General features: G+C 34.2%; 1 protein-coding gene across 5 annotated transcripts in view; it reads right to left on the reverse strand.

Annotated features, from left to right (window-relative positions):
* Window positions 1-26,420, reverse strand: part of PCLO (piccolo presynaptic cytomatrix protein) — a 309,161-nt gene that overhangs the window by 39,274 nt on the left and 243,467 nt on the right. For 3 of the 5 annotated variants that reach the window (XM_080663233.1, XM_080663234.1, XM_080663230.1), the window contains exons 19-22: window positions 24,903-25,083; window positions 22,678-22,872; window positions 21,312-21,494; window positions 6,269-6,410 (exon numbers count right to left, since the gene is read on the reverse strand). In XM_080663233.1, the coding sequence (XP_080519359.1) occupies window positions 6,269-6,410; window positions 21,312-21,494; window positions 22,678-22,872; window positions 24,903-25,083 (701 nt within the window). The remainder of the gene's footprint in view (window positions 1-6,268; window positions 6,411-21,311; window positions 21,495-22,677; window positions 22,873-24,902; window positions 25,084-26,420) is intronic. The other 2 variants (XM_080663231.1, XM_080663232.1) reach the window with 2 other exon arrangements.

A 26,420-nucleotide genomic window follows, 5' to 3' on the forward strand; every position in this document is an offset into this window, starting at 1 on the left:
GGAGTGGTTATTTTTCCATTTTAAACTAAAAACTGAGAAGGGTTTTTTATATTTTTACACTTTTTATGATGAGTTGTATTGATCCTTTGGTGAGAATGAAAATTGTGAATTAAATTATATAAAATCATATTGTAATAACACAGACTTTTACTTCAGTTAGTGGCTTCCTTTCAGATCCTTCCTGTGTTTTCAGGTGCATGGAGCACATTGGTTTTTGAAGTCAGACCACTTGGTTTCTGCTTCCAGCTTTGTTATTTCATGCTGTGTGTCATCCAAGGCATAGCTACTTAATCTGGTAAAGACTGTTTCTTCTTTTGTAATATAAGGATAGTCACATTAGCCACCTTCTGGTTATGAGAAAACTACATTAAAAAATATATTAAGTGCTTAACACTGTGCTTAAAACATAATAGCAGTCAATAAATATAAAGTGTTAATAGATAGGCATGCACATAATGGCCTTAGAGTTCAGCCAGCGTCTGCTGTTCATTTTTAGTTTCAGCCTCAAACTTTTTGGAAGGCCAAATAGATAATTTATGATACTGGGGGCACTGTGGGTACAGAATATTGATAATGTAATAGGCAAAAGACTATAGGCTATTTCTTTAGTTAGAGGAAAGCTACATGACATACAAAAGTTTTTGGAATTGCATTGTATGTACATATAGAAGATGTTCTAAAAAATGGAATAAAAATGCTTAAGTGTTCAAAAGGATGCTTGAACAAAAGAACATTTTGATACTATCTAGACAGTAATTCTAACATAGTAGGATTAACTAACAATTCTTACTTTCACAAAAATATTTGGTTTGCTAAAAATGTAACCATATTTCTTTCTTAAGAACCTAATTATACCATATTACCCAAAGCAATCTACAGGTTTAATTCGGTCCCTATCAAAATATCAATGGCACATTTCACAGAACTTTATAAAACAAGTAATCCTAAAATTTATATGGAACCAATAAAAGACCCCAAATAGCCAAAGCAATATTGAAAAAAGAAGAACAAAGTACCTGATATCAAACTACACTACAATGTTATAGTAACAAACTGATGGTCACATGATTGGAAGGGGGTTGAGTGGATAGGTATAAAAGATTGAGGGATAAAGAAGTACAAATTGCCAGTTATAAAAACAGACACGGGGATATAAAGTACAGCATAGGGAATATAGTCAATAATACTGCAATAACTACATATAGTGTCAGATGGGTAGTAGTAGACATCAGGGCGATCACTTCATAAGGTATATAAATGTCTAATCACTATGCTGTACTTGTTGAAACTAATAAAATATTGGATGTCAAATATAATTAAAAATAAATTTTAAAAATGAATCAAATGATATCTTAATTGAACACTGCTCTAAAGATCCTGTTATCATTTTACTAAAAATTGTTCAGCACACTATGAAAAAGGAATAGATATAAATTCAGAAACTATTTTCATTACATTGTCTCATTTTGACAATTCAAGGTCAAAGGTTTAAGCATCAATTTTTATTACCTGATTATGTGAAATACCAAGTGCATCCAAAAATAATAGAAATTACATATATACACAAGTAAATTTATTTTGGTATATGGTGTAAATAAGTTGTCTGATTTCATTTTTCACATATATCTGTTCAGTTTTGCCAACACCACTAACTAAAGAGACTATATTTACCCCATCATATATCCTTGCATCCTTTGTCATAAATTTTTAAACCATATACCAAAATAAAGACTTAAATATTAAACCTGAAATTATAAAACTTCTAGAAGAAAACATAGGCAGTAAACGCTGACATTACTCTCAGCAATGCCTTTTTAGATATATCTCCAAAAGCAAGGGAAACAAAAGAAAAAAACAAAGAGGACTACATCCAACTTAAAGGTTTTGGCAGAGCAAAGTAAGCTATCAACAAAACAAAAGACTACTGAATGAAAGAACATATTTGCAAATGATACATCTAATAAGTGATTAATATAAAAAAGTAAGAACTGCCCAGCTGGCATGGTTCAGTGGTTGTGCATCGACCTATAGCCAGGAGATCACAGTTTGATTCCTGGTCAGGGCACATGCAGGGTTGTGGGCTTGATCCCCAGTAGGGAGTGTGCAGGAGGCTGCCAATCAATTATTATCTCTGTGCTTATCTCTTTCTTCCTCTCCCTTCCTGTCTGAAATCAATAAAAAATCTTAAGAAAATAATATAAGAACTCATATAATTTAACACCAAAAAAAAAAAAAAAAAAAGAACACACCCAAAGGCACCAATCCAATTAAAAATGGGCAGAGGCCTTGGCTGCTTAGGGGGTGGAGTAACAGCCCTCGAACCAAAGGGTCTCAGGTTCAATTCCCGGTCAAAGGCATGTACCTGGGTTGCAGGTTCAATCCCCTGCTGGCCAAGGTGGGGGGGCATGCAGGAGACAACCAGTCTATGTGTCTCTCTCACATCAATGTTTCTCTCTCTTTTCAACTGCCTCCCTCCCTTCCACTCTCTCTAAAAATCAATAGAAAAAATATCCTTGTGTGAAGATTAATAAAATGAATAAATAAATAATAATGGGCAGAGGACCTGAATAGACACTTCTCCAAAGAGGACATAGAAATTGCCAACAGACATATGAAAACATGCTCAACATCACTAATCACCAGGGAAATGCAAATTAAAACTATAATGAGATGTCACCTCACACCTGTCAGAATGGCTGTCATCAGTAAATCAACAAACAAGTGCTGGTGAGGATGTGGAGACAAGGAAACACTAATGCACTGTTGCTGGGATTATAAATTAGTGCAGCCACTATGGAAAAATAGTATGAGATTCCTCAAAAAAATTAAAAATAGAGCTGCCATACCATTTAGTAATTTCACTCCTGAATATTTATCTGAAAAAAACAAAACCACTAATTTGAAAGATATATATAGCTCTGTCTTTATTGCAGCATTATTGTCATAGCTAAGATATGGCAGCAAATTATATGTCCATGGATAGATGAATAGATGAAGAAGATGTGGTATATACAAAATATTGCCATTAGCAACAATATGGATGGAACTATGGAGTATTACGCTAAGTGCAGTAAGTCAGACAGAAAGATACAAATAATGTCTGATTTCACTTAATGAAGAATCTAAAAAACATCAAAATAAATGAATAAACAGAAACAGACTCATAGATATAGAGAACAAGCTAATGGTTGTCAACGTGGAGATGGTGGGGAGATGGAAATTAAAAAATAGATAGTGAAGCCACTATACCAGAAAGAAATTTTAAAAAGGAAGGAAGGAAGGAAGGAAGGAAGGAAGGAAGGAAGGAAGGAAGGAAGGAAGGAAGGAAGGAAGGAAGGAAGGGGAGAGAGAGAGAGAGGAAGGGAGGAAGAAAACATGAACAGACTTTTCTGTAATGTGTACAATCATGTGATTTGCATTGCTGAGTTTTCTTCCTGGGAAGACACATTATCTCAGGATTTAAAAAAAAAGTCTTATTTAAGCAATCCACAAAACTTTAATTTGTGTAATTGCTTCTGTGAGATTCAAGATAGGTAGTTGATAATTTAAAAAACATTAATTTTCCTCTGTTACAAAAAGGGGAAAAGCTCAACAATACAGCAGCCATCTCACCTTTAACAGTACACCATCCTAGTAAAATGAGCCAAACTCAGTTGAAAGTGAGGATCATTTTGGTAGTGGTAATCTAGCAGATGAGAGTACTGAAAAAATACTATCTTATACTATGTCAAGCTTTAACAAAATAATTACAATTTTTAGTAATTGTAATAAAATAATTTTTGATATTTTTTATTTGATCTTGAGTCCTAGAATTCATTTTAGTGGTGATAGTCAGCTGCAGTCATTGCTTCTAATGAAAACTGATTTTAACATTAGGTACTTAGCTAAAATGTGTAGTTGGTGCATTTCTATAATTACCTAGAAAAATTTTAATATATATTTTTATTAATTTCAGAGAGGAAGGGAGAGGGCAGAGAGAGAGAGAGAGATAGAAACATCAATGATGAGAAAGAATTATCGATTGGCTGCCTACACTGGAGATCCAGCCTGCAACCTGGACATGTGCCCTGACCGGGAATTGAACCACCTGGTTCATAGGTCAATGCTCAACCACTGAGCCATGCCAGCTGGCTATCTAGAAAATTTTTACAGCATTATGAAACTAAATGAAGTACAAAGGAAACGTACCTGTGTGTCATGTGAAGAGTGCAATTTTTCTGAATTCCCAATAAATAATCTTCAGCTCAGAACGTTCTGACTACACAGTTTAGAATTATATTTGTAAATCACTCACCAAATAGTTACTGAGCACTTATGCTAGTGCAAGCAATAATTGTGTTAGACACAAAGGGGCATATAAAATAACTAGTAAATATTGCTTGTACATATGTATATTCTATAATGCTTTAGAAAAGAGAACTATTTTGTGTGCTCATATGGCAAAACAATAGCCTCCTATGCAATTTTGAAAGGCTTTGATTTACAAGAGAAATATGAAAATGGGGAAAAAACAATATTGGATTCTGGTATATATGTAAAAATACACAATCTGCATCTATTCAGATATTAAGGAAATAACAGAGGTTACGCTCTGAAAGTTATAACTTGATCATCAGTGTTAAATTAGTATTTGAAAGGTAAAGATGAATTGTAAGGTGTTAAGGGATGTGTGGTGCAAACCTTTATAATTTCAAATGAAATTTGCAATTTATAGATAGGGATTTAATGAATTTGCTAAAATTCTCTACCATCAAACTGGATCACCAGAGTCTGAGAACAAATGAGATCAGACTTCTTTTAGAAATAATTTTCAATGAAAAAGAATTAAATACACATACTGTATTGATTCATAGCTAAACTCTTTAAAAAACAAAGATGGACAGGTGATCCAACAATTACTCATTTTAAGCAGGGAAAATGTAACTTAAAAATCACAGTATAAACACATTTTTCACTGTACAAACACATTTCCTTCAAGATTTTGCTTTTGTAAATTGAGCCATTATCTAAATATTAGTACTATTCTGGAGATCAAAAGGAAAGAATAAAAAACCATGACATTAAAACAAAGAGAAAAGGAAGTTCTACCCCCAAGAAAGCCTCACTCAACATTGGAGAAAATGAAAAAGACCCTTCCCCAGGGTTCCAGCAAGGGGTCTGTAAGCTTTTTCTGTAAAGGACAGATAGCAAATAGCTTGAATGGTCTCTGTTGCAACTACTCAAGACTGCCCCAGCAGTGCGAAGCAGCATTAGCAACACTTAAATGAACGGGTGTGGCTGTGTTCCAATAGAAACTTGTGGGCCTGAAATTTCAATTCCATAGGATTTTCCTGTGTCACGAAATGCTATTCTCTCCTGTTTTTTTGTTTTGTTTTGTTCTTTTTCAAACATTTAAAAATTCAAAAGCTATTTTTAGCTTACAGATCTAACAAAACCAGGTGGCGGGCTGGATTCACCCTAGCCTAGATTCTGGAGCTGTGTGGACCAGTGGTGTTTTTGAAAGCCCAGAAAACTAGCAGTGGGAAGGAGAAGGAAAGGTCATTGTTTCAGTTTTTATATTGGAACAGAGATGACCTACATATTTATCTTGGATCCTGCTGGATTTTGCCACCCATATGACTAAATCCATTCGAAAAACAATCTTACATTTGATTTGCAATATGATTTTCTTGAGGTTTAACATATTATAAATGAACTTTATTCCAAGAGTATCTACTCAGTGATCTATGTAATACTTGCTATTTGTTCTAGAAAATTTGGACAAACTTCAAAAATCTTCAATTTTAATTGTAGTGAGATTTATAGTTGAAAAAAATCTATATGAGTAGCCCAATCTGTTATCTATTTCAAATATGACATGAGTTCTTTAAATATGTTTAATCTTTCCTGATTCAAAGTAAATTAATCTGTTTATCTCCAATCCCAATGATGTTTGTGTTTGTTCAGTATGTGATTAAAGCATGATTCAGGCATGGCTAATCAATTTTTATCAGTTTTTTTATTTAATACAAATTGCACTAAATAAGTAAAGCTGTTTGTGATCATCATTCATCCTTCCAATTAACTAAATGAATCCAGTCTTTCCTAAACAGTGTTCGTTTTTTTTTTGTTTTTGTTTTTTTTTTTAAGTGTAAATATGAACAGTTGAAGCATTTCAGGGACAATGACTCAGAATTGGATAATTATCTAGTTATTTCCTGTTAAATGTTAAGAAAAGCTTACTCATGATGCTGTTAGCTTTGTAGTGAGAAAAAAAAGAACCACTTACATCCTTGGAATAGGAAATAGATTAGTCTCCCCTGCAGTGCTGCTGCTTCCTTCACTGTCCACGCTATACCCACTGCCAAAGCTGCTGCCCGAGGAGCCGGTGGACACGGAGCTTTCTGCAGGCCGGTGATTGGTGGGCTTTGCTGCATGATGTGGGGAGAGTCAACACCACAGTCAGTCAGTGATACCACTCCCAGGGATCTCCAAGTGCATGATTATGCATTGTCTTCATTTATATCTATAAAGAAACAGCTTTGGCAAGAACTCCACATTTCTTAACCTGCCTTTCATTTTGTTTTCCTTACCAGATAATGCACACAGGCCTTGATTGTTATTATTAGACATAAAGGAAAAAGCAATCACTTTTAAGGATAAGCCATCATATTTTAGACTGAGTTAAATAGTATGTAAGTATTCTATTATTATTATTTGTGATTTATTTGTACAGTATTGCAATAATGATATGGCAAACAAATAAGAATGTTGGCTATTTCATGGAGAAAGAAGTATAGAAAGACTTGGGTAAATACAAATAGCAGGATAAGAAAAAATTGCTTAATTATTTTCAATATTAATAATAATGTTTTTCTCTTGAGAAGTGAAGATGCAAAGAAGAACAGATAATTTCAAGAAGTGATTGAAATTCTGTGCTTGTTTGGATGTAGCTCTACCAACTATCTCTAGCAGGTTATTCAATTTTAAGGTATTTGTTTCCTTTTAGGCACCTCTTAGTTTATGACTGGGACTTATTTGAAAATTTTAATGAGTTTAATTTTTTGGGGGATATAAGAATCTATGTTCCCATAGAAACATAATAATTTTGTTCTGTAAATTATGCAGTAGGAGTATAGTACTAGTATTGTTAGTGAAGTTCTAGATTACAGGAGATTTGGGGGAAACTTTTGATATAAAAAGAAGAGAAGGCAAGTGTTTCTCTTATTTTTGTAGAGAGAAGATTCTCTTGGCAATTTTTTGAAATTGTTATCTACCTTCTTTCGTCTGGTCAGCTTAAGAGTATAAGCTTTGATCATATTGATGTGATTTTGAAGCCCAACTCATTCTGTAGTAAACCTAAGAAGTCTCAGTTTCCTCATTTGAAAATAATGGGGTCAGTAATGCCTGTCTCATAAGCTTGTGACTGTGAGGAGTGAGAGAAAGCACGCGCCCAGTAACCAACTCTTCATCTTGCCATTCTCCCACTCCCTCCTCAGTGGCTGTTCCCCAGTGTCTCGGAGTGTACCTAGTTCCTGTCAGTAAGTTTGCCTGGCTTCTCGTCTAATTGTAGACATGTTCTAGGCCACTAAACTAAGAGGCCCTCTTCCGTAGACACGCCTCTGTTCAACCGGTAGTTTCGTAAGCAAATAGAATGAATAGTTGGTAATTCTTTAGTGATCCTAAGATATCTACATTTTTCTTTAGAAACTATATACAAGCACGACAACTCTTGATGTGTTGGATTTAATGTAATCAATATATAACCATGGGAAGTGAGAAATATAGACATGGTGAGGGAAACCATGAGAGGCAGGAAAACCAACATCAGGGCAGTCAGGATCAATCTTGAAAAAATTTCAGTGTTTCCCTCATTTCAGGACATCAGATTCTCTAAAGCTACCAGACAGTTTTGTATCTATTCCAGTGAGAGTAGTACCAGTTTCTCAGGATGGGGGGGGGGGGGAGAATGTGTATTAATCAATTACATATCAGGTATAAGTTGGAAATAGCTATTTAGAAAAAGGCTTGAATCCTGTTAAATAGCTAATGACCAATGAATTACTGGTAACCCATAGGAGTAGATTTGCTGAAACAGAATGATAGTTACAATGTTTGCTTAATATTTTCTTCAATTTATGTAGAAGAAACACAGATAGAGTACTTGGTGTTAAAGAAAATAATTTAAAAAAATAACTTAAAAAATGAAAAGACAACATCACTATGATATAAAATTATAAGCATTTATAAAATAAATTAAATTGTATAATTAACCACATAATGAATCAGATTAGTCAACTGATTGTAAAAAAAGGAACACTGTCATACTTTTTGTTTGTCATATAATCCAACCAACAAGACTGTTTATAGTTTTTAGTATGATATTGAATAAAAAATTTTAATTTTATCGACTAGAAAATCACAATATACTATTTTCAAAGACAAGTCTTAACAAACTTTAATTTTAAATCAATTTATTTCTACTAAATTAAAACAATTTTCATCCAAGAGCAATCTTACAATGTATCAAAATAGCTACATTATAGAAAGGATGTCTTATTATTTACATTTAAAAATATTCAATCCTTTCTTTTGTGAACTTTGATTTTCCTGATATAATTTCTAGTTCTATTCCCTTCTGGGAAATTTCAGATGTGTACAGAATGCAAAATGATAAGAAGAAAGGAACAAGGCTAGAAGTAAATTTAACAAAAGACAGTTTTTTTGTCTTGTCTAGTGGAATAGAAATCTCATTCAGAAAGCCTGTGCAAGTGCTGTCCATTTAAATGCAAACAAATAATCTTTTATAAATACAAAAAGAAACAAACCCAAATCTATGGAACATATACATATATTGGAGTAAGTTTTGTCTACCTAATATTTTTGCAAACAAAATTCATGTAAGATTGTGTCTAAAGAAATGTTGGGTAGTTATGTTAGGTAATTAATTTAAATAAATCTAGGTGTTTGGCATTACCTTAACAAAACATCTACTGCTTTATTGGATTTTTTATTCTTAACCTGGTTATGTCAATGTGGAGTAGAATTAGATAGCCTGACATTTGGCTTGCTTCTGAAAATGAATTCAATTAAGATGCAGAATGGACCTTTGCTTTTTACCGGGCTATATCTACCCTTAGCATAAGCCATTTTAGCCAAATCTGTAGTTTGCCTCCCAGAGACCTTTTTCAGCTGTTTCTTTCCAAATGTACCTCTCATAATTCTCCTTCAAATGCTTTACATGGAAGTCCACTCAGACCATTCACTCTGACTCCCTTTGGTTTGGCTTTATTTCTCCTGAGCTACGGCTGGGGCTATTCTTTCCAATTTTGTTATGCTTCTTCTGCCCCAAACACTTTTTCATACCTAAATTACATTTATCAGTCAAGGCCCAGCTCAGATCAGTAAAGGCCCTGCCTCATGCATTTTCCTTATCTTGCCAATCAGAAGTGAATTCTCAAAGCACAAGATCAAATATCTTTTCTTGACAATCACCACTTTTTGTCTTTGATTGTAGTTGTTATATTAATGCTATTGTTCAAAGCAGAGCCTGTGTTTTCTCCATGTAGCCTTCTTAAAAGCTTATCCTGGAACTATGCTGAAGAAATATTTACTAAAAATAATAAATTAATCATTGTTTCCCTTAACCCAATAACAGCTGAATGATTTCGTAATATCTCACTTTTTATCCAACTGTGTATTTTATATAAATCATACATTTCCCAGCAACAGCAACTTTAATATCATACCGTGTTGAAAAATGTGATCATTCAACAAGATGTTTTGTTTTCCCAATCCCCACAAAACTTGTTTGGTTGAAAGAAATAATGATAATACACCAAGCACAAGAGAGCATAGCTTTGTGAACTTCAAAAAAAGTTCATAACTGACCATGGATAACTATCTATATAAACAGCTAAGCAACCATCTGACCGGCCAATCAGCCAGTAGGTATGACGCGCACTGACCACCAGGGGGCAGATGCTCAGTGCAGGAGCTGCCCAGTGACAGCAACTCTAGCACTCTGGACCCCTCAGGGGATGTCAGAGAGCCAGTTTCGGCCCGATCCCAGCAGGCCAGGCCGAGGGACCCCACCTGCTGGAGGGACCCTGTTCACTTCGCAGATGCCCTTCGAGCCGTGGTGCTGCCCCAGGTGCAGCCAGCTGGGGAGGGACCGGACCGAGGTAGGTTGGCTCCAGGATGTGTCCAGCCTGTCTCGCCCAGTCCTGCCCTGCTGACCACTTTCTAATTAATTTCCTTTCAATGTGAACGAATCCATGCACTGGGCCACTATTTACATATAAATATTTCAATTGGAATGATAGAAAATAATATGTATAGTAACAATCCATCAGAACCACCAGAGGGTGCTATTATAGACACTAGTACTTGTGCTAATCCCACTTCTTATCTTTGTATCTCTGTTCCTGAAGAAAATAAAATTTTAAAACATTAAAACTAAATATGATTTCCCATAACTTTATGATTTCAAAATTAGCAATGTAAAAAACATTCCACCTCTGCCTCTTAATCAGAGTTTCAGAAGTCATGGACCTATTATGCATGATCATATTATGTGCCTATGTATTACATATGAGAATGTTTGTTTTACAGAAGAATTGAATTTTATTTAATAAAAATTTTTTTTTGGAGCCTACATTTTGTGTGTGTACTTTCTTTGTGAATTCCTGCTTGTCCTACCAAGTACTGACTAGAAGAAAGAATGCATTAAATAAGCATATGAGTAAATAAGCACACTCTTGCAGAAAGGGTCCCTGCTCCCTAGAGGAATAAATCCTCGGGTCTTGAATCATTTTTGAGACTCAGTGATTGTGGGGGCATTTCAGGTAAACAAATTTTATCTTCTGTGAGGCAATTTAACCTGCCTTAAATTATTTTTGACCTCTTCATTTTCTTCAGATGAGAGATGGTTAGATGTCATTGTTTTATTACTCTACTGTGGTTAATCTTAATTAAACCTGATCATGTCTCTTTGACTGAACATCTGTCTTCAATTAGTTTGCTCTGTTTTGTTAGTACACCAGTGCTTAAAAATGCAGACCTATTGCTGTACCTACCACATGATGGCAGTGCTGTGCTCAAAGTCAGCAGATCAGAATTGAAGACAACTTTACAATTGTGGAACCCAGGAGATCAAAAAAAGCTGCTAAGGACTCTAGAGATAACCGGCTCCTGACCCATGATTTCTCCTATAGGAAAACCAAGCTCAGGACAGATTAAGTAACTTGTTTCAGTTCATATGCTAATTAATGAGAAAGAATCAAAACTAAAACAGCCACTAATCCACTTTTCTATCACATCCAATTATGTCAGATTAAGATTGTGAGGTCTTTGCCCAGCCAGCATGGCTCAGTGGTTGAGCATCTACCTATGAACCAGGAAGTCATGGTTCCATTCCTGGTTGGGGCACATGCCCAGGTTGTGAGCTCGATCCCCAGTGTGGAGAGTGCAGGAAGCAACCAATCAATGATTCTCTCTCATCATTGATGTTTCTATTTCTCTATCCCTCTCCCTTCCTCTCTCACTTTCCTCTCTGAAATCAATTAAAAAAATATTTTTAAAAAATTGTGAGGTGTCTGCATATTTCAGAATTTAGAATTTAGTGCTAGGAATGTATAAAACCCTGCTGCCTGTGATGTTCTATCATTGGTTTTATATCCTTGGTCCAGCTCAAAGCTATTTCCAAATATTTCAGGAATAATATACAATGTAGGTAGCCTGCAATTTCCCAAATTACTTGGTTGATAGGATATTAATATTATCTGCATTGATACAATCTATAGGATTTAAGATCAACTGTTTGAAATTAAGAGAAATCATTTAATAATTATTTTGTTTATTCCAATAGTTTAATGATAGAACTTAAATAACCATCTGGCTATTTTAGAAATTCTGTATGTATCGCACGTAGGTTTTTTCTTTGGCTAGCTTTAATTTAGCTGGCATTTACTTTAGTGACCTTTACTCTTTCCCCACTGTCACTGCCCATCTTTCAATCCTTATCCATCTGCTATTATTGTTGTTGTTTCTGTTACTGAAGAGACTGCAGTTTTATCTTATTTGTTGATTTGTTTTGAGTGTGTACCTGAAAATGTCCAGCTTTAAGTTCCATTGTTACTAACTTTATTTGGTAGGCTTCCCTTGAATTATGCCCACTTTTAAAAAATACATTTTGTTGCAGTTCAGGGGTATTAATTTAAGAAAAGATGTTGTATCTTACAAGAACTTTAATTTTTTTTGTCTAACTTTACTTCAGTATATTCACTATCCAATTTGGAAAGATTTAAAAGAAATCAGTACTAGAAAAATGTCATAGGTAGTTTCAATACAGCTATTTATAGGAGTGTTCACATACTCTCAAATTACAAGTTTTCATAAATAAAAATATGAAAATAGATAACTTTGATCTCTATATCAGTCATTTATAAACTTTGGTGTGTGTGTGTGTGTGTCAGGGAGTGGCAGATAAAGGAAGAATAATATTGGGATTTTTTAAAATGAAAATTATTGGTTAAAAAAACACAAAGACATTAAACATTTATACCAAACCATAAAGAATAGAGTATCTTTTTACCTTATAAAAATCAAAATATGTGTCTTAACATATTCCATATTCAGAGAGTAGTACTGTTCAGAGAGGGAGATGGAGAAGTGATACCTCTATCTGCTATATTTCTGGAAAGGTGATAAAGCTCTGAGTCATGTTCACACTCTTCCCTCTCCATCTGCATTGAATTTATGACTGAATTTTTCAAGATATTTTAATGATCAATTTAATAATGTTTTTATATAATGCTATCAGTAATTTTCAGGTATCCTACATACTCCCTATTCACTCATCCTCTGTCTTTGTAGATAATAGGTTCAATGATTATTCCGGAAACAGAAATAATATCATGTAACTTCACTATAACAGGTGTTTGGAAATGAGAGTAAAGTTAGTTTAACTAATAATATGGTAGAGAGGATTTTTTCTTATGTAAATGTATGCGATGGCTCAGTAGTCTACTACAGTCCTTGCATTTATGCTCTAATGTTGCCTTTTAAGTCCATCTTCCTTTTTAACCTGTTTTTTGTTCAGAACTGGTTTATGAAGAAGTCATTTAAAGTAAATGTAGGTTAAGTGGGGACCAAAATTTCAGAGCAAATAATGGAAAAAAGTTTGATTAAGGTATTTTCATAAATGAAAATTAAGATAGTAAATTCATTTTATATTTAATAAACAGTTTATAATTCTAGCTATGTCTAAATAAATAGAAAAATCAAGTAATTTATCAAATACCAAGTTTTGGTTTTGATAAAAGATGCTAGCACAATTGCTGTAACATAATAAAAATTTTTATCTTCAAGAGATTAATGGTAAGGAGAATACTATTTGAAAGAAAAAAATCATTCAAGATCTACATCAAATCTTAAAGGCCAACCCTTAATTTTCCATATTAATTTCATTTTCCTTTGAAACAGAAATATTCTGTCTTGAAGTTTACTTGCAAAACATGCAGAATTGTTTATATAATTATAAGAAGTTTTGAAAACTGATCTTACATAATCCAGAAACTGATAACTTACTTAGATCATGAATACTTAGATAACAAAGACATTGATCTCAACTGGAATTCAGCTTGATTTATATTAAAATCCTGCTCAAATACAATATATTTCCAGTATAAATATATACAATTTAGTAATAGCAGCAGACTAAATACATGGCTAATGCTACATGGCTCAGTAGTATTTTTCATATCACTCAAATATAGTCAATGGCCACAAGATAAAGAGGAGTTTAGACAATTATTTAATAAAGATGTGTCCTAACCTCTCTAGTTAATTTCATTAATCTGTCTATTTTCAAGTAAATCATTTTCAAATACTTTCTCTCCTCCTGTAGTTATTATATTCCAGTGAACTGTAAAGATTATTAGTGAGAATCAGAGCCAAACAAATAAAAATAATTAATTCTACTTCAAGATATTTCTAATCATGATCATGCATATAAATTACATTTTTCTTCTTTCAGTACCTACTGAAGGTAGACAAAACTCACACTTCCTCATTCTTCATAATTAGCCCCAGATATCTTTAATTGATTATTAAATGAATAATACTAGGATAGAAGATTCACAATGACAGTGATTTTTGTCTATTTTGTTTACTGTAGTTTCACTAACACTTTGAAGAGGTTTGGAACATAATATTCATTTAAAAATAAACAAATGTATATATGAATATAAATAAATGATGAACAACTAATATAGGTAATTCAGATAATATATTCTAGAAATAATAAATATTTTTTTTCAGAATTTCCTTTTTAGATCTAAACATGCTAAATTATATGCTTGAAAATTAGGGATCAGAAATTTGGTAAGAGGTAAAATAATTAATTTTTTTCCTCAAATTTGAATCAAAGTGATGATCTTCAGTTTTTCTATTATTTCTACCAACACAATTAACTTGCAGTATATAGGTCTAGTACTATACATAATACAACACAAATTAAAAAAAAATTATAAACAATTGCTTTTCCAATAAATTTGGTCTTCAAGATAGGGACACATAAAATTTATTCTATATTTATAATTCTCCCTCTCACTCCATGTTAATTTGGGCACAGCCTAATTAGCTGATAGGCAAGTTACCAGTCAGATTTTGAAAGTAAGGAGTAATATAGACATATAATAATAACTTAATCTAAATCATTTCCAATAAAGTATTTTGAATAATAATTTAAAATAAAAATTTTATCAATCTGAATAATTACAAGTTAACATTAAATGAGAAAGGAAAGAAGGGGTTCTGAAGTGTAATATTACAGATATAAGGCATACAGATATAAGACAAATATAATTATATCTTGGAAGAAACCTCTAATTACCCAATGTCTTTGGCTGTTAGAAAAATTGTGATTGTGCATAGGTATAGATCAGTGGCTTTTTAACATTTTGATCTCAAGACCCCTTTTACATTTTAAAAAATTATTGAATTCCCCAAAGAACTTTGTTTTATGTGAGCTATATCTACCAATATTTATCATATTAAAAATTAAGAAAAAATTAAAATAAGTTAAGTACATTTTCCATTAGTCATCAAAGCAATGATGTCCTGACATCTCATGTAAATGCAGGAAAACTGCACTGTGCACTTAAGAATGAGAGTTAAAAAAACAAATAACATCTTAATATTCTTAAGAATTTTTTGACCTCTTAGGTCCTTACAAAGCATCTCTGCAACCTCCAGGGGTCAATGAACACACTGTGAGAATTACTGGTTTAGATCTACAGTGATAGAAATGATGTGTTAAATGTGAAAATGAGAAGAAACCCATTAGCACCAGCTGTTTTTGATAGTCATCTATTTTTATACTAAAAAATCAAGTTGTTAGCCATTCTTGAAAAGCTTTATTATTGCTCTTATTATCATTTTTAACTTTACAAAGTTTCTTCAAAACTTATTACTCCCAGAATTTCAAAACCCTAGGAATATAAAATCTGAATTAAAAATTATATGTATCATACTAATTTGTTTGTCCTTATTTTGCTTTGAAAAGCTATTTTATGATATGCAGAAACCCGGAGTAAATAATGAGATTTGCTGGCATAAAATAATGTAAATTATCCCATAAAAGGGGTTTTCTTTAAAGTTTTAAAATGTTTCTTGTAAATTAATAGTTGGATGGAGCCAAAATAGTAACTCAATAGTTATTTACTTATATAGAAATTTAAATTATATAGTACAAAAAGTCTATTTTCTATATCTCTATATATAGATTCCAAATTAATTTTATTAAAGAGATTAAAATATAATGTGACCAATAGAATTTTAAGTACTGTGATTTTGGGTTTGTAATGAGGAAAAGCCAATTTTCCTTCTATTTTCTTTTATGAACAAATACAGCAGAAATTTTATTCCACAGCCTTTTGTTAAAAATAGAGATTCATGCTCCTGACTTTCAGCAAGCATTTTCTTCTCAAAACTTATCTGTTCTTGTTTGATTTGTAATTTCAATATCAGTTTTTTGATTAATTTCTGTTCAAATTATCAATTTAACTAGTTAATAAAATTGTATCTTTCAGTATCTTACCTTTAAGATATAAAGTACTGAAGGATTAAGTTATGATTATATATCTACTTATTCCTATTTGTTCTGAAAAACTCAATACCCCAGTCAAAATTCTATATTTCTAATATAATATATTTTCATTTAAAATCCATAAATGGCTCCTAACTGATTATATTTTTACACATTCCACACAGTAATAAAATAAAAAGAAAAAGGATAGTTTCCCAATCTGCCTCAGTACACATGAAGATTCTTCTCATCCTATCCCATATCCATATGTCCCCCCGCCCAATTATCTTCTACAAAAAAGAATGGGTGAAATATCATGATTTTACATAATGTAATGCATGTGGATGAAAAGTGGGGGCAAAGTAAGTAGTTCATGGATGGTTTAGATACCTGGATTTAGGCAATACTGTTAAGTAGCCAGATGATGTCTTTGGAATTCCTCTGCCTTGGGTAGCATTTCCCTGGATCCCTCCTACCCAGGTGATAATGTTCCCAGCCCCATGCTCATATTGCACTCTTTGTCCAGGGTCCCTCACTGTGCCCCACCAGCTGTTTCATGCTCCATGCTTCTTATTTTTTTTCTCCATCACCATTTACTTGTTGTCTCATTTCCTCAGGCTTCTGTTCTCTGGTGTTTAATTTCATAAATTAACTCTTTAAAGAATAATTTTCTTGCCCTGGCCAGTGTTGCTCAGTTGGTTGGGCATCATCCTGTACACCAAAGGGTTGCTGGTTTGATTCCTGGTTGAGGCACATGCCCTGTTTGCCAGCTCCATCCCCGTTAGGGGGCATACAGGAGGCACACAATCAGAGTTCGCTCTCATATCAATGTTTCTCTCTCCCATTCCCTTCCTTTCTCTCTAAATATCTATATCTATATCTCTCTATCTATATATATACACACATATATATACATATAGTACATATACATATATGTACACATACATACACATATATGTAATTATATATGTAATTACATATTATATATGTAATTACATATATATGGATAATTTTCTTGAGCCCAAAGTAAAATAAGTTGCATTTTAAAAATTAAGTTTAACTTTGGTAAAGACACATCATAATCAGTACTTAAGGGACTGTGGCAAGTTAAAATTAGGCCTTTCTCTTCCTCTCAAATAATCTACTAATAGTTATATCCAATTATATAGACCCATAGCTTGATCATTTGACTAAGGCACAGCATACTGAAGACAAATTTGATACTTAGAAAGGCCAATTGTCTTGCTATTCATGTCAGATGAAATGAACATATATATTCCCAGTGTGAATCAGACATACATTATATGGGTGGCTCCGTGCAGACCCATGGCTACTACTGGAAAAGAACAAAAATATTCCATTGAAGGTAGATCAGTGGATTCGTCTTTGTGAATGGTGGTCCATAAACAAGAGACAGTGTCATATGGCCAGAGCTATTCATTTACTGTCTGTGACTCTGCATGTGTAGCAGAGAGTACTGACAATAAATGTTAGATGACTACAGAAAGAGTTGAAAATGCACAATTCGAAGGACATATGGAAATTCTTAAAATAAAAAATTACCTTTTGTAACAATTCCCTCCCACTCCCAGTGCCCGCCCCGCGTCCCACCCCAGCCACCCACTACCACTTGCCCCAGAGAGCAGCTCCACAGAGTGATGGCTTACTCCGAGTTCCCCACGGCCACGTAAGCACATGAAGCTCTTCAGTGACAGGGGCCGCAGTGAGCCTTACTGAAGGTGGTTTCCAGCAGGGGTCGGTCTGTGGAAGTAGCTTCAGGCTTTTTTCCTACAATCGGGCCCCATCTAGGAACTCAATCATAATCCCTCACACAACTAATTCAATGATTCTTCTCATCTAACCTCACCAACCCATCCCAACAGATCTTCTTGCCCAGAGTGAAGGGAAATTTCTAATCACCCTGTGTTACTAGGCCTCAACTTAAAACTCACCAAAAATCTTAGCATCAAACAAAAGTAGCTCAGGAATTTCCAATTGCACTTAAAATGCAATATATTGAATGTTGAATAAATTCATTTGCAAGGTTTTTAGGAGTGCTTCAATTTGTTTTCATGTTGGTATGGTTTACAAAACAAGCAAACAAAAAAACCTCTTTACTTTTTAGACTCTCTCCCCTGGTTGGTGTCACTTTCTGAAAAGACAGGGCCTGTGTTCAACCCAAACAACTGGCTTGAAAAAGCCATTTCCAGGGATTTCTAAATACAAGCAAGAGTTGTTTAGGCATCAGGATGATCTGGCGCAATCTGGCACAATGTTTCCCCTCAGATTTCCTAGCATGCAACTAAACCCCGGAGGGAAAGGAAAAGTTCCTTTGGCCCACTCCATAATTCTTGCCTGACCCATATTTTATGCTACTTTAAGCAGAAATCGCTGAAAAGCTCGAAAAAAATAAACAAACAAAAAACAAACACTTGAAAAGCTCTAGGGACAATTTCGTCACCCTTGGCAGAAATGACACACAGCCTCCTCTATGGGTTCTGCTTCCTGCCACATTGCGCTTGTGCAGTGAGAGGATTTTATTTTCGTGGGTTTGTGGCAGCTTAATCATCAGCCTTCAGAAAAGAGGATCATGTAGGTAGAGCAGCAAGTCTAAATTGTATTCATTTCTAGAAACCTCTAATCATGTGTTGGAACTTGAGTGAGAAATAAATACGTAAATGACAATTGTTTTTATTGCAATCAGGGGAGTTCTATTTCAAAGGAGCTAATGTATTTAAAAAGCAAAGGCTTAGGCCTCATAACAAGACTAGGGTTATATTGCCGACTTTGAAAATTTCTAGCTGGATGGTCTATCCTAGCCCGCTGACTCTCTAATTGCTTACTCAGAACAATATAGGCCATGAATACCTCATTGCCTTGGTGTGATAAAATGAGATGGGCGACAAAACAGTTCGTACGACATGAAGAATTATTTCCATGCAGTATGTTATTTTCAGAATGCAGATGGGATTATATGAACTCAATTGTGAGGTTTGAAATGGGAGACTTTTATCCAATCTCTTAAAATCAGTAATAATACTTATTTCTGCAGTTAGTGAACAGGAACTTGATGGCTCTGCATATGTTTACATCTCTTACCATTTTTCTCTAAGTTTTGAAGTCATTATATGGCATTTTATAGAAATTTAATTCTATATTTGCCACTAGTTGTTTGGAAAAATGCATGGCTGAATTATATTCCTGGTACATTTATAGTAGCAGGGATATGAAATATTTATATTTTAGAAAACAGTGCATTTGCTTTATCATCTATTAAAATAAAATTAAATAAGACTCGATGCTATGGTATATTGATTTCCTTTTGATTATAATTTCAATAAAAAATGATTTCAAGATTCAATCATAGCACTTTAAAGGTAGGAGAATATCCATTAGAGCATTATTCAAAGAAAGGGGATTAAAAACAATTTGCTACGATTTTTAACAAAAATATCTAGAAAAAATCAGACAAAATATTATATAGTAGTACTTAAATCATAATTAAACATGGAATGTGAAATAAGGTAAGTACTTGACTACTTCAATATTTATGATTATGAAATATTTGAAGGAAGAAAATGAATACCATTAAGAAATCAACAAAACTTATTTGATGGAAGAAAAAGGTCAGAGGAGGAATTTAAGTACTTTAGAAAAGCATTAGTAAGGCTAACTAGAAAGGGTAATTTGTGCTTTGGAGCTAATCTATAAATTGGGCACATTCAGAATTATGCTAATGTTTAAGCTAATTGCTTTTTACGCAAAGGCTTAGGCCTAGTAACAAGATAAGGGTTATAGTGCCAATTTTGAAAAATTTTAGCTACATAATTAAAGAAACATCACAGTGGTTTGCTTTTCATATTGCCACATATATCTTCCATAGCCCCTAAATATCTGATTAGTTGGGATAAGAGTATATTAAATTTTTTAGTTTTCCTGAGAATAAAGAGAAGTTCTATAGAATAATTTAAGGCTTGACTTTAATTGTGTGGAAAGTATAGAATCATAAAATAAAGTATTTTAGGGCTAGAAGAGACTTAGGGGGCAAACACTGCTATCCAAACAACACAATATTTTATATATGGTTTTGAATTGAATTTGAAGATAATTTTATAATCACTCCCATTTGATTCCTGCCACTGGCACTCTTTCTCAGGGAAAATTTCACAAATGTTGGGTCAAATTAGGGACAGATATAAACTTGCTTTCTTTTCTGAACACAGCTATGGAATCAAGTTTAGATGCATCTCTACAGCAAGGGCTCATAGACTTGTTTCCTCTATCCAGGACCCTGAGAAGATTGTGAAGTAGATCAGATGTGGGGGAAAGAAAGAGTGGAAGCATTGCCTAGGGGTCCCCCAACTCCATTATTTACTTACATGTTTATTAGGTAAGCTCTGATGCTTTTATTTGGAAATAATTTTCCACCCATTTTATAATGTTTTTGACATGAAGCTTTGGTCTGTTCCCCAAATCACTATTATTATAGCTCTCACTAACAATGGAGCAGTGACTATAAATACTCTATTGCAAGGAATCAAATGAGAAAGCAAAAACTGACACACTCATTTTAAGCTGCATCATATAACAATGGCTCAGAACCCAGTAGTTTATGAATGAAATAAAGATACTTTATTTATTACACAGGCACTTGGATATTCACATGCCCAACACGATACACTTAACAACTACGAAAACATGAGTGGAAAATGTCTGTTTGTAGGATAAAGAGAAGTTTCACCATGTAAAGGTGAATGAGTGCATTAACAATTTTTTCCTTTACTTTCCTCTAAGAATTTCCAAAATCCACTGAATTTTTTAAAAGTTACACTTGAAATGATATGTAAACAAAAACTGATCTACATATCCACTGGTACGCTAACTCGAATTGTGAGCAGTTTAAAGTTTTATCACAATGCAACATATTTATAGTCATGCTTGAACAGATTAGGTTAGTCGCATGCATTCCATTCTGCAATATGAATACTGTTAATCTACTTCCCAACAAAAGTCAAAAGATGCCCAGTGCATAGAAAAATACAAATCACTGTAGTCAATATATTATGGGGCTGATCTTGGGACTTACACGGTGATGATGACGTCCTGAAATGCCATGCCCACAAAAGCACATTAAAAAGGGATAAACATATTTTATCAGACAATCTCTAAAAATTAAAAGACGAGGGCTTTATGTTTGGGGAATGTTCTTGCTGTGTGCTTTGAATAGTGCCTTTCTGCTCACCTCCTTCTGGCTTGACTGGTCCATCAGACATCACCTTCCTGAGGGCTAGCTGGCTTTGGTCTTGGTTGCCATTGGCTGGTGGAGGCAGATTATCAGACTGAGTTCTTTGAATGGGGAGGACTCCTGCTATGCTGTGTCTGTGCTGCTTCCTGGCATGATTAGACTGACCGCTTTTATGTGCTGCTGTGGCAGTGTGGGTGAAATGGAAACCCAGAGTATGTATCCTCAGATGGAACCAGCTTAGATGTTAGTCATGCAAACAGAAGTGATCTTTTGCTCTATTTAAAGAAGTTGTGTTTTCAAATGCCAAAATGACACCACATGCATAGCACTAAAGGGGGTTAAAACTGGCTGTTTCTTTGGACATGATGACTGTGGGAGATGGGGAGAACATTCATCTCTCGCCATTGTCTGGCTAATAATGGCTCTTGGAAGTAACAGTGCATCTACATTTATAAAAATATCTGTACTTGGTATGTTTTTATATATCAATTGACTAAGTTTTCACAAATTAAATGAAAATACAGCAGTTAAAATGGGTGAATTGTTAGACTTCAGTTGATATGTTGCCTTTCAAAGGATTTCCAATGGTTACAAAAAACCACCTATAAATTCTCTGTTATCATATACAAAGTGTGATCCAACAGGAGGGACCTGATTGTGCTCCTTAATGAGGTTTCTGCCTCATCACATGTGCTTATTCACATTTTATTAATATTATATACTTTCTTGAGAATATAAGACATGTGCTTTTCCTCAACAGATTTATTTTTCCACAAGACTATAAAGATTTCCACATGGGAAATTATGGCATTTCCACATGCATTATCTATTAAAGTTTTTAAGCTTGAAATGGCTTTTCCCCCTATGTTCTAGAACTTGACTTGGTCACATTACTCTCCTGCCTCAAATTTTTGAGTGTTTTTAGATGCAAGAATCTCATGTATAATCTGCTTTAAATGGCCGTGTGTGTGCTTTTTTTTGGTGTAATGCCTGGAAAATTGGCAGCCACTGTGCTTATAATTCCTGTATTCTATAGGATAATTAAGTGCACACAAAAAGGACACACAACATTGTTTGCCTGCAAACATCACAGACACAGCTATCAAATACTATGAGCCAGGTTGGATGGATGGTGGAGACAGAGAAGAAACAGCCAGTTTTACTACAGTCTATGTAAATTAAAAAACTCTAAATAGGAGAGAGCATAATTATGTACTGATAGTTCTTACACAGACAAAGGGACAGAGAACAGAGTGAGCAGGATGTGCCAGAAACAGAAAGCAAACAGGAAAGGACAGCAGGAAAGAAAGGCAACAGATGAACATTAAGCTGCCATGCTGAGGAATTTATTTGCGTCTTTTACTTGGTTGAAGGCGTTGTTGTTGCACGGCGGCTTCAGCAGCGGCTATAGCAGCCCCTGCGTCTTCCAGGTGGGTCTGGGTGACGCTGGTTTTGCTTTGACTGCGAGATGGTCCATGAGAGCGGAGATGGCCTTCAGATGAGGATTTTGAGCTACCAGGACTACTATGGGACTTCTCAATGGTGGGAACTTGCATGTCTGGTTACAAAAGAGTAAAACATGAGTTAGAGTTGCCCCAGCATTCTTCCTGTCAAGCTTGGTCTCACATAATTTGAAGATGTCTTGAGATTTAGGTTAATCTGTTTCTTTTTTGGCTCTTTAATGAAACTGCTCACCATACAGTAATATGACCACACATTTGGGAAGCAATTTTGGGGAGGAAAGGAAAATGGATGACAATCTTGAGAAGAGGAATACATTCTAACTAACCTTACGTGAATGAATATATTGTAGTTTCACAAAGCAGCTCTGCTAATTCTAGTAGGGACCAGGTAAGAGGCAATAGGCTTATACTGTAACAGGAGGAGCTGTAAGTAAAAATGTAGTGAATTCTTGGATGAAGGTGTGTGAGTCACTAGGAGATATTACAAGTGAAGACTGTAGAATCCTCGTCTCAGGTGATTTTGAGAATGTTTATATACCTCACACATAGTCATAGAGAGGGGTCTTTACATTCAACGTTAATCAGGGCAAAGTTTATCTGACTAAATGGACTTCATAATTAATCTATAAAACTCATCCATCTAAATAATCTGTAGCATTCATTGTGCCAGTGGTTTATCACATCAATTCAGTTGGCTACTGGAACTGGATGGCCTCAGTTTCCTATTTCCTAGAACATTTGACCTTACAATTCATTCCTTTCTAATGGGCAAAGAACCCCTTTTCAAGTTGATGTACTCTCTGAGAGGAGGAAAGAAGGAAGCAATACTTAGGTCTGAAATAAAAATTTGTATTTAGTAGTTCAGCATATCAAGGTAAGATACTACATGGTTATTTCATATAGGCAGTCACTCAGTTTATAACCAAGATTAATGTTGTGTTATAGGGTAATTGGTAATGAACCTCCCAAAGGATAAGCTAATTCACATGGGAATGCTGCACCTATTGCCAAATGCAATGCATGACATTAATATTTAAAAAAATATTATTAGTTGTTGCACTGGCTGGTGTGGCTCAATTGGTTGGAGCGTCATCCTATACACCAAAAGATGACAGGTTCAATTCCTGGTCAGGGTACATACCCAGGTTTTGAGTTCAGTCCCTGGCCCAGCCTCGTACTGGAGGCAACCTATCTCTCTCTCTCTCTCTCTCTCTCTCTCTCTCTCTCTCTCTCTCTCTCTCGCTCTCTCTTTTTCTCTCTCCCTCTCTTTCTCTTTCTCTCCCTCCCTTTCTCTCTCTCTAAAATCAATAGAAACATGTCCTTAGATGAGGATTTAAAATAATAATATTAGTTGTTTTTTTAAAAAATATTTTTATTGATTTCAGAGAGGAAGGGAGAGGGAGAGCAAGAAACATCAATGATGAGAGACAATCATTGATTGGCAGCCTACGGGAGGTGGAGCCCACAATCCTGGCATGTGCCCTGGCTGGGAATTGAACTGTGATCTCCTGGTTCATAGGTCTATGCTCAACCACTGAGCCACGCCAGCCAGGCTGATATTAGTTGTTTGTGTGTTTTTTTTAATCATAGAAATAGATCAAGTCCAGTATTTAGGAAAGTTTTAAGTAAATGTCAGCATACAAATTATTTTGATATGATATATAAAAGGAAGGTGCAAAATTGTGTATAATCATACATGTAATGGCTAAGAATATGAAAATAGGAATTTAAACAATTAGAAGAAATATGTATAAATGATGATTATGTCTAGTCAATGAACTCTTGAGAATTTTTATATTTTCTTTATGAAATACCCCAATTCATCTTATGAAATCATATCAAAATGGATTTTGAGAGTTGGAAAAGAACCAATAGCTCATATAACCCAACCTTCTCCATTTTCAGGTTGAAAATTGGAGAGTCAGAGAGGTGAAGATCATGAACTTAATCATGAGCTCATCTGAGACTATATCCCATTTCTCCTTATTCTTTGCATAATAGTATATTAAATACTTTCTAATATAACTCAGTCTTCAAAATATATTCAATATACAGGCATTCATATTAAAAAAGATACTGAATGAACAAAAAGACAAAAGCTTTTTCTACTTGAAACATCTCCTACCCTTGGACGGGTCAGGGAAGATACCATGGCTTCTGCTTTTGATGACAGATGGCTTTGGGGACTGCTGGCTGCTTTGACCAGAATGGGACTTGCCATGATCAATGCTTTCAGTCTGTTCTTTGAGCGGATACCACCTGGGAGTGTTATCGAGGTGAGATGTGCTAGATAAATCAATCAATACCTGAAAAAGAGTACAATAAGTCAATATAATTTATAAATTAAGCTATAATAAATTCATTACTTTTTTCTGTGATCTGAAATTTATTCAAGGACACAAACCCAAGGATGATGAGGTTGTCCTCCTAATTTTTCTTCACCCATGCTATTGGGAATAAGAACTTGTACATACTAGATACATAATGAATGTTTGGTGAATAAAATCTTTAACTATTAATCACATTTTTGGTGATGTTATAAAAAGGGAGACTGAAGAATCACCTCATGAAATAAAACTTGGTTAAATGGACACATTCTAGTCCTCAAAGTGGCTAGCATTTTTGAAGCTTGATTTTAGGTATAAGAGGGACAAAATTAAAAAAGAATGAAAAATTTTCAATTACTAACATATTTCCTCTATTTTAAAACATACTTAGTTCACATCTGAAATAGGGATATAACTAAGTTTATGATGAGAAAGCACTGTGTCATTTTGAATTGGCAGCATTTTTACTTTCTTAGTGGTTCATCAATAATAATGGAATTTATAATTGCTGTCATCTTAGATTTGATGAGATATTAAAAAAGAATATCAGCACAATGAAGATATTCTCTATGTTCATGTAAATATAATAAATTATAAGAACTTAAATAAGTCAGTTTTTTAACATGGGGCATTAAGTCAGATGTAACACGATATCCTGTCTGAGATCAAGATTAGTCTATGTGGCTGTACCAGCTTGGGGCCTACAGGTGAAGGTCAAATTATCTAGGTCAGTGGTCGGCAAACTGCGGCTCGCAAGCCACATGCGGCTCTTTGGTCCCTGAGTGTGGCTCTCCCACAAAATACCACGTACCCTAATTAAGTTAATAACAATGTAACTACCTATATAGTTTAAGTGTAAAAAATTTGGCTCTCAAAAGAAATTTCAATCGTGTACTGTTGATATTTGGCTCTGTTGATTAATGAGTTTGCCGACCACTGGTCTAGGTGGAGACTCTAGGAATCAAACCAGGCCTCATGCTACCTAGACTATACAAATGTGTTCTATTGTCTCTATCAAAAGGATATATATATTTTTAGGTGTTATAACTTTTTGGAGATGATTTTTTAAACAATAATTTATAATTATGCTTTAAGCAAAGATCACTACAAAAATACATATTTTTGAAATATGATTAAAAAAATCACAGGATCTGACTTACGCTACCAGATTTCATGTGTAGGTTAGATTCCTTGAGAATTTATATAAGACTGTTTTTATTGTTTTCTCTTCTAGTTTGCTTCTTAAAATATTTTGAAAGATTTTTCTCTGGATACTTGTAAGAAATAAGAATGTAAAATGTCACACCATTCATACA

Source organism: Plecotus auritus (genome assembly GCF_963455305.1).
Source record: "Plecotus auritus genome assembly, chromosome: 4".
Taxonomy (NCBI): domain Eukaryota; kingdom Metazoa; phylum Chordata; class Mammalia; order Chiroptera; family Vespertilionidae; genus Plecotus; species Plecotus auritus.